The sequence below is a fragment of the Hipposideros armiger genome, unplaced genomic scaffold (genome assembly GCF_001890085.2).
Source record: "Hipposideros armiger isolate ML-2016 unplaced genomic scaffold, ASM189008v1 scaffold_85, whole genome shotgun sequence".
Taxonomy (NCBI): Eukaryota; Metazoa; Chordata; class Mammalia; order Chiroptera; family Hipposideridae; genus Hipposideros; species Hipposideros armiger.
Window position 1 is genome coordinate 2,316,257 of NW_017731435.1, and position 12,915 is coordinate 2,329,171.

General features: G+C 52.1%; 1 protein-coding gene across 1 annotated transcript in view; it reads right to left on the reverse strand.

Annotated features, from left to right (window-relative positions):
* MGMT (O-6-methylguanine-DNA methyltransferase) overlaps nucleotides 1–12,915 on the reverse strand; it is a 252,071-nt gene that overhangs the window by 36,473 nt on the left and 202,683 nt on the right. Inside the window, exon 4 of the mRNA XM_019644154.1 lies at nucleotides 7,171–7,310. Within this exon, the coding sequence (XP_019499699.1) occupies nucleotides 7,171–7,310 (140 nt within the window). The remainder of the gene's footprint in view (nucleotides 1–7,170; nucleotides 7,311–12,915) is intronic.

A 12,915-nucleotide genomic window follows, 5' to 3' on the forward strand; every position in this document is an offset into this window, starting at 1 on the left:
ATGTTTAAGTGAGAAGTCTGTTTCTCAATTTAAAACAGACTTGATAGAAAATTCATATTTTTCAAAGCCCATTTCAAATGAAAAGTCATTGAAGAAAGTGACGCTGCAATTTACCCTTCCTGCGAGGTGGAAAGCTGACCCCCTACCCCTTTTCTGAGGTGAAGCACACCCAGGTCCAACACACTCACATCGCAGGTGATCTTGCTAAGCATGTGAGCATAATTAGGTGACTTATTTTTAATGGAAACTTTCATTGGTTTGCTGTTTAATTACTATGCTAGCAGTAACAGTTATATTTTAATGTGAATATTTTCCCATAAAAGCAGCTCTTGTAATAATTTCAATTATAGGTACTATTTATCTATAATAGAGGCCTTATTTTATCCTACAAGGTTTGAAAGCAGCTGACTTCCAAAGTCTTTGTGGTCACATTCGAGCATGGTGAAATTACGCTGTGTGGCCCTAGCGCCCAGGAGTGAAGGCCTTCTCAAGTTCGTTTTTGGGCCACAGACCAAATTCTCCTTCTGGGGAGAGGGGCATTTTGCCACCACTGCTCCCCAGGGTCAGCGCGTTGTGTGAACATTTAAACTTGATCACGGCAATCCCAGGACGGGACCTATGTTACATCTGCGGAGAAGTGGGTCGGTGTCTAGGCCCTGAAGCAGCCTCCTCCCCTCTAATGGCCAGTTCCCGAGAGACCCAGAGCTTCACTCAGCCGGCGCTTTCAAACACATTTTTGGCCCAAAGGATCCGGGCATTTTCAGCAGGTCCTGGTTAGCTTTGCTGACACGCCGCCTGGGCCGTCCCGGTCTGGTGCCAGCACCTGGTCAGGCTCGTCCTGACTGCACCACCCGGCAGCCCAGGTGTGGACGTGCGGCCCATCCGCTCACTCTCTCCAAACCAGAAAGATGAGCGACACCGGCTCGCTCACCTTCTCATGCGGCTGCGCGCAAAGCTCCAGGTCAGGGAGACATACGCATGCACAACTGAGAACTTATTTAAGTTGTGCATTGTAACAGCAAAACACTTCTTTAATATGCACAGTTGTGTCTCAAACAAAAATCATTTTTAAGAATGTTCAGCTTAGTGTAAGGTGAAGCGCACAGCAAAAGCCCTCATAAGAGCTGCGTCCATTTTAATAAGTTCCTTTAGAGTAATAATTCTCAAAACAGGGCATATGTGTACCACATATACATGTATGTATGTGTATATCCACATGACTATGCACACATACGAGTACATATGTATACACTGGCCTGTCCTAAGATTTTAATGTGTCTCGGGGAGGGGTGAGAAGAACAGAAATCGTAGGCTTAATATCATGAACAAGTTTTCTAGAACATTCTGAGACATTCACCCCCAGACCCCCAGATGAGGGGACTGAGATACAAGAGTAACTTGAAAAAGCCGTTTGCTTGAATGAATCATAGCTGAAACTTTAAAAACTCCTCGTCCGAGACGTGGTTGCACAGAACACTGAATCCACACGCAGTGATGACAACCGCCAGGCAGGATGCTGCCTGATAAAATATGAAACAATGAACTAAGACATAAGCTCAACCTCAGGCTCTCTGGCCCATGAAATTCACCAATATGCCAAAGTGTAGTTATCAGTCAAGTTGAAGAGTGAACAGTTTAGTGCACTGATTGCTTCCAAGCTGGCTGGGCCAGCCTGACGTAGACGGAGGCAGAGCCAACCCGGGCAGCGGCCACGGTGCCAACAGGAGCCTCAGGGGCGCCGTGGAGCCCCCATCCTGCTGAAATGATGCTCCCGTCTGCTCAGGCGGGGAGCCCCCAACCCAGAGAAACCCTCAATCCAGGACACACAACTCTAACGTTTCCGTTCCACGGAAGGGCTGGCAGTGATGTAGATATTCACATGTGGACAGGGACCAGGCAGCCGGGAGGGTGACGAGCCCACGCAGGCGGCTCTCTCCTCTAGAGAAAGGACAGCAGCGCTGCTGGCTCCCATGCAGCGAGGCCTGCAGGCCGCACAGCAGGGAGCATCTAACGGTATCGGCAGCCTCCTCTGAGCGGCTCTGGGAGGAAGAATGACGGCCTGGGGCTGCACTTCTGGTCCTGCAGGCGGGACCCCTGGGACAGGCTAAGTCCTGACACGTCCAGGAGGAAGGAGGCTGCACACTCACCACCTCGGTCGCCAAGGGACGCGGTCTACACCCCATCGGTCATGCGCTTTCACAGATTCCCGCCCTACTTTTGTGCTCACCAGTTCTACCTGGTTTTCTCTCAGGGTTCTAAACCACAAGAACATGCTGGGTGTGCTCCCCGTGACACAGAGGCTGAGCTGCTCCCGCCAGGGCCTCCTGTACTGACTCGAGACATCTGACCATGTTCCTGGCACCTTGAACTCCACGGCCTGCCATCCACTGTCAGGCTTTCGACCTGATCTGTCCATCCTCACCTTTCCCGGCTTCAGCCTCGGAAGGCCTCGGACCCTTATTTCCACATTCGCTGTCCCCGAAAAGCCACTCAGCAGCAACACGGCTGAAAGAAGTGCATTTTCTCCGGCTGTTTCCTTCCCACTTAATTTAAGTACAGTGTTGTTAGCTTGTTCTAATCAATAAATGGGCATTGGAAGGTTTATCCACGAGGTGACACCTTTGCAAGGCCAACAATTTTCCTAAGCCCTCGTTTGAAATATGGGCGCATAGTGATGGCTTATCCAGAAGAACCTGCAAATGCATCTCCTACTTTAGCTATTATCTTCTTGGTAAGTTGGTAATATTTTTAACTTCAGGGAAAAATATCAATACAGACTGCTTGAAAGCACAAAGCTGCCTCCTGCTGTGGATCTATAGGGGAGACTAAAGAGAAAACCCTCCATCTACCACAAGACCCTTTGTAGACGAATGCGGGCTGGACTCACAGCTTATAAGGCAACGTGAGGGGCGCCAACAGGTCCCAGACACGCAACGAAGCGGGCTCGGTGCCGTCTTTCCTGGGGGACTGATGCCTGGTCTGGCTACTTCCTGGACGTGAGTGCAGCGGGGCAGGCAGGGGAGCTGGCCCCAGAAGGCTGAGGCGTGGGTAGGGGCTGGATGGTTCACCCCCGCTGGGCTCTCCGCGGAGGACCCCAGGTGAAAATGTCACTCCCGGACTGACGTGGCCTCCACTGGGAGGCACATGGCCGGGTGGGACTGCACCCAGGACAGCGGGAGGTTAGCTGATTCATCTGACAGGGCCTTTCCCCTAACTCTCTGACACGGCTTTCGGTAGAGGCCCTTTTGCAAGGGGTCCTGCAGAGACACAGAAGATGAGAATCCTTTCTGAGGCTCTGTGACAGAAGTCACGCAAAGCTTATTTCCAGCCAGCAGGTTTGAAAAAATTCAGGTATCACTGCTGTCATTCAACTGGATTTCATAGCTACAAGCTAATAGCTGTGACAAAGGAATTATTAAAGTGTTAAATATTTCATTTAAAAGGGAACATTGCCGTCACTTTAAAAAGAAAACTCAGAACTCATCTGTTGAAAAACCAACATCTGTGAGCTGGGCCTCAGAAGGCCAGCTGATGTCCATCCACACTCCCACCGTGGGGCTGCCTGCTGTGGGCGTCCAGAGCATAGGCCCTGCCTTGGGGGAGGGACCTCGGTGGGTGCCCCAGGGAGCCCCTCCCCCAGCCTGGCAGGAAAAGCAGGAAAGGCTGGGGTTAGCGGCCCAGCCGCCCGTCTCCCCGGCCACCGGCCGCCTGTCCACCACGCCTGCCGCTCCGGAGCGTCTCCATGGGCAGAGGGCTTGCAGCAAAGAGCAAGTGTCTACACACACTCTGTATCTGAAAGCTGATCTGATTGTCCATAGCCTGCTTTTCTTAAATTTACTGTGAAATACTGCTTTTGGCAAAGTGCTACTTTTATTATTCTCACTGCTTTTGCCACTGACCTCTAAGGCTATTTTAAGATGCATATTACACAAAACAGCTAATTTCTTTTTATAAGTAAACATAAAGAAGTTAGGGAGTGTAACAGAAAAGAAGTTTAAATGGTATTTCATTATGAAAGAAACATTAAGTAAAGATTTATTTTAAGAATAATGGCTTCATTAAATAACTCTTTCTTGGAGAACAATGAATTCAAGATAAACAAAACTGACCTGTGAAAGAGGTTTATAGGGAGGGCCTGACCTCCCAAAAATGCTTCCCTGCGCTACCAGGCTGCGAGCGCTCCGTCACTCCGTCACAGTGTGGGAAGGAAAGCACGAGTCTGTTGACACTTTTAATAAACCAGATTAGCAAAAACCCAAAACCCAAAAATCCTCCCCGAAACACAAAAAAAAGAAAACTTAAATTTTTTTTTTTTAGATAATGCCCTGCTAGTAAAACAATAATCTCATGAGAAATTCATCTTACTCCACAGCTTACCATTCGATTTAATTTCTTCAGCAGCACGAGACCCTGCTGCCAGAAACTACACCCTCCCACACAGAAACCCTGTCTGCCCCGGCCCCAGAAAAAGGCAGCCGCACAGACTTACGTATCTGTGGTCAGGAAAGGCAGCCGTACGCGTCCCGGGAAGGAATTCCCAGGTAATTAACTTGTTACTAGTCAAATTTTGGAAACTCTAAGGTAAGACGTTGAACCATACGAAGTTTTCAGCACTTGATGTTTTAAACCTACCAGAATGGCAATTTCATATGGCTCACCCTAGCACACATTTCTGTGACTCTTTAAACAAAATGAACCCACGGTGAGCTGTGCACTCATCTCACAGATCCTGCAGAGGAAAGGTGGTCTTGCCCATGCACAGGGGGGTCCTTTCGGCAGCAGGACAGGCCATGCTTCGGCCTGAGGAGGGGACAACGGAGGGTCACGGGCATTAGGAAGAAAGACTCAGAGAAGGGGCTGGAATGCGAGGGTGAGCTCGCTGCTAATGACCCTTTTTAAAGCAAGTTGAAGCAGATAGACCTGGTCCAAGCAAGAACAGGATGAAAAATGATACGCAAAGGTATGCTCCACATACAAATTCAAAAATTAAAATGCACAGAAAGCGGGATTTGCCAAGGAAACTTATTCCACATTAAAATGGACACATGCCTCCCAGTTTTCCAGAAGGTTCATTTCTTTGTGTTAATCCACAGCTTCCAGAGCTCTGAGGGTTGTCCGAGGGTTTCCCTGTGTGTGTCAGCCTCTGCCCATGGCCCCACAGGCTCCCAGACAGACAGCAGAAAGACAGCCACGCCCACGGGGACAGGGAGCGGGCGATGCCACAGCTGGGGTCAGGGCCAGTCAACTCACACTGGCCACTGTGGTGGAGCCAGCCACCACCTCCCTTTCTAAACTACAGAATCCCACACCTGGGCTCTGCCCAGCAGTGAGAGATTGGGCTAAATTAGAAACCCTGACCTCATGCCCGCCGAGTGTCAGCAGGCAGGTGCTTGATGGAGGGGACCTGGACCCACTCAGAAGCGCCCGCCAGGACTGCAGGGCTTGTCTGACGGCGGACTGGCTACTGGGGTGACTGGCTGGCCTTCCTCTTTACCCAGTGGCTACTTCTCCTGGTCTCCGAGACCCGCCATGACCATGACTGGCTGGTGAGAGGACGAGAAGCCGGGGAAGGGTGGCCGGTCCCACCCCCTCCAAGCGCTGAGAGCAGGACTTCAGGGTTTTACAAGCTCACCCTCCCCCCCGACCCTGTCACATCACACGGATACCCCCGCCGTGGGGCTGTCATATTTCTGTTCTGAAAATCCCAAAACCTTAAATTTCAGCCCAGTCATCTGACAGACTTAAAGGGAAGGAACGCCGGTTGGACGGCTCTTTCCCGCTCCTACGGGCAGAGCAGGGGCCCAGGGGACAGGCGCTCTCTGCTCCACGACTCCCCACCTCGCTTCAGGGTTCCTGGACTGCACAGCAGAATCCCCACCGTCCCTGGCACCGGGGCGGCGCACACGAGTACAGTCATTGCACCCTCGGCTCAGCCCGCGACGCGGGCGGGGAGCGCGCTGGGCAGCGGCCCCGCGAGCAGCTGCAGCCCCACCTTGGCCCCTGGAGGGCGCCGTCGGCAGCTGACTGAGGGCTCTGGACACGTGTGGAGTGTCCTGGGGAGCCCACTCCAGCTCCCACATCCCATCCTAGAGACCCCCCCTTTTAGAAACTCCGGAGCAACCACTGAAAGGGAGCTTCTGGGGACAGTCCTGGATGACAAAGGGATGACAGGGCACCCTGTGTGTCACACCTGGACAGTTTCAGTTCGTTATGGCAAACGCGGTCTGGTTTCATGTGTTCACTGCTAATCAACTCAGGTACTGGCTCAAGTTTCTGGAGCTTCTCTCCTCCTTCCTCGGAAAACTGCACTTTCAAGTCCTTCTTGCTGGAAGTCATAGCAGCAGTCAGAACACCATTAAACCTACTTGGTAAACTCCACTTTCAAGTCCAAGACTGCTTTAAATTCACCTCCCCTAAAATCTCAGGGTTAGTTTCTTTTTTCTTTCAGTATATGTATGTATACATGCACACACATGTATGTATAGGAATGCTCATTTATATTAAAATGACTACAAAAATCCCTATGCAAAGTAAACCTGTGGTATGTGTCTAGAATGATTTTCGTTGCCATCAGTTAAGATCCAAACAAAAGCTTAAAAAGACATGTCTGGGAAATGGTTTCTAGGTTATCACAGATTTTATGTGCCTCTGGCACACTCCATTTAGACAACAAGCTCTCAATTCATCCCTTAAGAATATCACATCTAAGTATGTAAGTTTGAGACATTAAACCAAAAACTCATCCAGGAAGACAAGGCTGCTACCCACTTTGCTGTGTCACCCGTTGAGCTGACGGAAGGGGCTGACTGTCCACATGCAGCCTGGTTTTCTGTGCTGTTGGCGAGCAGAAAGGTTAAGTTCACAATGAGCTTATTGAAAAATTTACTGCCATTCAGATGTGTTCCTATTTAAACCTTCCAGCCAGCGAGCGTCCCGAGTTGATGTGCATGCATCATTTTTACTGCCTTCGCCAAGAATTACGTGACCACGTGCCAAAACTAACACAACCGTTTGGAATGGGTGTCCTCACAGCGTGGCCACAGGCTGTCTCTGTTTAGATGATGTAAAAATACCAAGTCGGTAGGGTCAATAAAGTGGGCTGTGATGTAAGTGCGAGTTCATAAGGCAGGCTCCCCGAAGGCAACACGGGGAGGCGGCCGAGTTACTGACCTTGCTGGAAGACGGGATGGTGAAGGGCAGGCACGGGCAGCTCCGGGAGGGCTGAAGGCTCGTGGAAGTAGGCGTCCAGCCAGGCTGCGCACTGCACGAGGGGCTCTGCCGTGTCGCCTGCACCAGGGGCCTCCGTGGGGCTGCAAAAGTGATAACAGGAGCTTAATATACCTGGAGGCCTCAGCCTACACATCTGAAAAGCACACAGAGAACACTACTGTACCGAAATGGGTCAAGTGTGCAGCTGTTTCATGAGGATGCATGCCTCGACGCGCTGTGTGACAGGCACGACGACAGCAGATGGTGGCTGGGGCAGGTGAGGGGTGAGACGCCCAGAGCTATTTCACCCACGCCTCCACCTCTGGCTTTAACAAAATGAGGGGCGGTTCCTAGGAAGGGACTTCCCACCACGGCTCTCCTATTCGCAGTCACACTGTCAAGCAGGATTTGACAGAACAATGACAAGGGCTGACACGACGGAGTGGGAGTGCGCCTGTCCCTTTGCAGGACTAATGTAGACAGATGTGTATTCATTTGCATCTAGTTTCATCTGTAAAATCTCCAAGTGTTCATTATCAAAAGTATTTTCCAGAAACACTATTAGAGGAACCTGTACCACTTACCCTCCCACCCCCCGCTGAATTTCAGCAACAGAATCACACCCTCATGCGTTTAGGTCGCTTTGTGCTGCATTCCGGGGGATTTCCTCCCGGTTTGCTTTCTATCCACTGATTCTCACGCTCCAGAGAGTCTAATCCATGTGCAGGTCGCTCTGTGAGTTTGTAAGTTCGGTGACAGCACCAGGACTTTTACGCCTGGATCTCCCGTTTGTTTCTTTTTCAAATCCTCTCGCTTGTTCATTGTGGTTGCCAGTCTTCCTTTTACCTCCATAAGTTTAAACGAAACTATTTTAGACTTGCTTCAGACGGTTTCATTATTCCTCCTACTCGGGGTTCTGAGTCTTGTTTCTGGGACCCTGTTGTCACTCCTCATGGAGCTGGCTTCTGTTTGGCAGAGGCTGATTATCTGGGATGTGTTCCGCTGGATGGAGAAAACGTCCCTATGAAGAAGGTTCACTTCTGCTTCTTCTGAGCCCTGGAGTTTTAGGATGGATTTAGTTATTTCTCTTTCCTGGGACTCCATACTCGTGGCAGCGCTGGAAGGTGGAGAGGTCACCACAAAAAAAGGCGGCGCAGGAATCTCTTCCGGAGCCCCTCCCGCCTCCCTGCCCGCGTCCCGACGGCAATGCGTGTTGTGCCTGTCTCCAGGCTGCCCTCCTTCTGCAAGTGCTCACTGCCTCACGAGGGTCCACGTGACGTGCAGAGGCCACCAGCACTTGGTCATGCATCCCAGCCCGGGAGCCTGGCTGTGCCTGCACAGGTAGGGGACACCATGTGAGCGGGCTCTGCAGACTGAGATGTCCTGCTTTGTGCTACAAGCACTGTTGAGCAGCTGCTGCCCTTACAGCAGGGCTTATAAATCGTCGGGTGCTGGAGTCTGAGTCTCCTTGTCACAGGGCTTTGTAGATGTAAGAGTCTCCACTGAGGTCCCTGGACCTCTCCAGAGATGAACTGCCCCCTGATGGATGCACAGAGGTCCCCTGTGTAGTTTCTCAGTGGAACGGGAGGTGGTCAGGGAAAGCTCTTAAAGCTGTGAATATGGAAGTGTTAAAGGAGGAACCAAAGAACAAACAGGAAAAGAAATGAGCCCAACAAGATGGCCAGGGACCAAGGGACAACTGAAACTTAAGCCCCACCAAGCCGGCCAGAGTTGGGCAATCCTGCGGACAATAGGACTGGATGGGACAGGTCCAGGCCTCTTCCCAGCTGCCACCTTTCCTAGATATCTGTGAGGGGAAAGCCACATCGACAGGACCCTTGGTCCACCCGGACCTTGAATCAACAGGGCTCCTTGGGGGACTGGTCACCAAGAGACCCCATGGGACGCAAGCTCACTCCACAGGCAGAGAACAGGTGACAGATGGCCTCTCAGAGACACTCCTGGGGACGGAACCGCTGTCTCCTCAGTGCCCTGATGTTTCTCTCCACGAGGACGTCTAGACATGGAAAGGAGGACCTCTGTCTCAACGTGGCTTAAATGTTATTCAATGTCAGCGAGAAATTCTCAGTCACTGTTCTCGTCTGTTCCTTACTTCCCGAAAAACCAGTGTACTGATGATAGCTAAGAAGAAAGGTGAGAATTCTGTCATGTGCTTTGCATCCTGCTCCCAGGGGACAGAGCGAGGGGGAGCAGAGGAGGCACAGAGGGTAAATCAGAGGTCCCTCCGGACAAAGCCAAGACCATGCAGCCCCCAGCTGACGACGCCACTCTGAGCCGGCAGCCATCTAGACACGACGCCTGCTCAGACAGGAGGTGGACAGCGCTAATGTGCCAGTGTCACCATCTTCAACCCACGGGGGACTTCCCTCCGAGGGAAGCTGGAGAGGGACAGGCTCTCCTCCAGACGTCCACGCTGAACCCCCTTGGCCTGGTGCGTCTGCGGGACCCTCACAGGGCTGGGCGCCGGTCAGGAATGGCGGCCAAGGCCAGCTGCTCACAGCCATGGCTGGTCCGCCGGCCTGTGGCGCCCCCCACCCCATCACACACACGGCAAGGACTTCCTGGGGTGTAGGGGGATGCACTGCAGGAGATGGGGCATCCTGAACCCCGAGGCAGGGGCTTCTGTTCCCACCAGCCACCTCACTCACATATCGCCCCAGTGACACAGGGCGCGCGTCCGGGTGTCCCATGGCACTGCCCACACTGGTGGCCGTGTCCTCCGAGCTGCTGAGGGAATTGAAATGTGAGCTGTTTCCTAGCATTTCCCACTCTTAAAAGGATATTTGAAGAATTTTTATAGTAGTAAAATTCATCTTAAATTGATTTTTTATGCTTGTGCTAAAGATCTCAACCTCTGATTTACTCTGCAGCTCTCCTTTTTAACTCTTTCTCTATTGGCATTAGATTACTATTCATGGGTGAAATGTAATTAAACAGCTTTGATTCCGAAGCCAGGATTTATGATACTACATTTAAAATGAATGGCATTAAACACACACATAAAACCAGATTTTTAAAGCCATGACACAAATTTCCATTTCTACAATAAAATGAAATTTATTCCCTGCCCTGCCCTCTCCTCCAACCTTGCTCTGCCTGTCCCTGAAAGAGCTGTGGTGTGACCGTCTCCCAGCACTGCTAATGGCTGCTCTTATCATCGGGGAGGTCCCCCAGCTCCCCGCTGCCGACCCTGAAAGCCCGGTCATTATGAGTCCCACGGCCCGCGCTCATTTAAACCCCATGTTCAAGCCTTCATGGGGAGCCTCGCAACTCGCCCACTCCTGATGTGCAAACACCTGCGGCCACTCCACTGTGCCCAGGAATGCACTCCGGAACTGTGGGTGCCCCGACAGTGCCCGCAGCCTTGGCTATGGATGCGTCAGAGACACGAGGAGACCCCGTCCCGAAATCGGGGACTTCAGAGTCAGCACCCCAGGACGTCTCCCAGGGTGTCTCAATCCGAGTATTCCTGAGGCGTAGCTTGTGACACTGGAGCTCTTTCATTAATACTTTTTTTATTAGCTTGGCACAGAGGGCTGGCTAGCGGCCGCAAAACGAACCTGGCTTTGTTGAGCTTTTGAACGTACGACAATGGTGAGCACTGGGCGGGTACCTCCTACAGCAACCGTGAAACCACATCTGGTTTGGTTTAAGGGTTCCTTCAAGGAATACGCAACTGTTGGCAATTCCAGGGACTCCGTAAGAAGAAATAGGACCACAGTGTGCTGACTGTGGGGGAAGCTTCCGGAGGGTCAGTGTGCCGGAAAGCCCTGTGTGAAGCTGTCCTGGAGCTGTGACCTGTGAGAGGGCCCTCACCCACTCCCTTCCTGGGCTTGGAGAAGAATGTTCCCGTGTTGAGCCGTTTCGATATAAACCTGTCCTTCACCCCAAACGAGGACATAGAAAAGTAGATGAAACACCCCAGAACTTCTCAAATGCTTCTAATAAAGCAGGCCATGATGCCCCCTGCAGATATTTTATCGGGGAGCCCCCAACTCCACAGCTCAGAAAGCACTCACGGCAAGGCTGCCCTCCTACCTGTAAGCAGCTCGCATTTCAGAAACGCGAAGGAGCAGCAGCAGCCGGACACCTGGCGAAGCAGGACGACAGGGTGGCCGAGCCACATGGACAGGAAACGGCCCCGGGGACAAAGCGGCGCCTAGTTCTAGTTGGCCTCCCCAGGGCACGGTGCGGTCAGCGAGGTCAGCCCAAGGCCAGCTCGGGCGGGTGGCGGCCACTGTCTGCTGCAGGCTGCCAGGACCAGGGATTCGCCGAGAAGAACCCTGCCTGCCCGCAGTGGGCACCACGTGGGCAAAGCATGGCAGGCCCGCCAGGCCCCCTGGAGCCTCAGGTACGGGTGTGTGGGGGGGCGGGGGAGTGGAAGGGCTCAGCACCGCGTCTTCCAGCCTCTTCGCATGTTCCCCACATGCTCAATCCTCTGAAACTCAACCCGACTGGTGGGAGACTTGGGCATTCAGATTCGGGGGTGCCTCAAGACTTTACTGGCATCAAAGAATCACTAACTCTTCATTTCTGAATGGATTCTACTCCTCAGGGACATTGACATGTCATGTACTTGGCCTAAATCCCGTTTGATGTAAGACAGCGGGCCACGGGTTCTGTCACTCACACCTGACTGGCACCATTGCCCCCAGGAGCGGACCCCTGAGCTCTGTGCATCCAAACGCCTGTCGTTCTGACCCCAGAACTCTGACAACCTCTCTCTCTTCACAGGATGAAACTGAGCCCTTACGGTTTGGAAATGTTAACTGGTGATGCTGGAGGGTCACCCGAGGAAAGAGCCCACAGACCCGTATACTTCTGAGTTCATCTGGAACTTGGCAGGGAGTTGGCCCAAGGATGTGGCGTCCAGCAGGGCTGGGAGGTCGGTCTGCACGGAACGCCGCGATGCTCAGAGCCCACGTTTACGGGAGGGAGGGGGAGCCCAGAGCCTCGGCGGAGGCCGGCACCTCACGATGTTTGGCACCTAGACATGAGAAGCGCCTCCCAGGCTGAGCTAGCGGAGCGAGTCTAACCTTCTCTGTGTCGCAGGTCACAGCCTGGAGGGAAAGATCTCTGGGACTCCGGGGTCGAGCACCAGACCTTGCAAGCTCAGGAAGGCACACACTGAAAACGGCGACAGAGGTAAATTTATAAACTTCACAGGAGACTAAATATCACTGGAAAACACCCAATTACTTCCAATTTAACAGACCTTCAGTGCAGTCTCTTGTGTTTGTGTCTGATGGATTGGTCCTGCATTTAATCACATCTTCTTGCTAAGGCTCTGATGCTTTTTGTCCAGGGGTGGAACTGAAGACAAGAAATAAACAATGCTACCTGCTAGCAATAAAGATCTTGTTTTGTTTTCTTGTTTTAAATGAGGCTGAATAAAACCTTTAAACTATATATTCCCACTGAATTTACTGGCTCGATCCCTTTCCAGCATTTATCGAGGACCAGTCTGTACACGGCTCATTGGCAAGAGTACTGTGTAGGGGTCTGCCGTCCAACCGGGCAGGCAGGGCAGGTGAAGGTAAAACACAGGTGTAGCAACTCTCCTCAGGTTTCACTGACGCCCCCGAGGAGCCCTCCCCTCACTGATTAGGACTTTCACACGCCCGCTTATGAATGAACACTGCAAGGAGCTGCTCTGTGACACTGCCTGGTGGCCAGCAGCTGTTT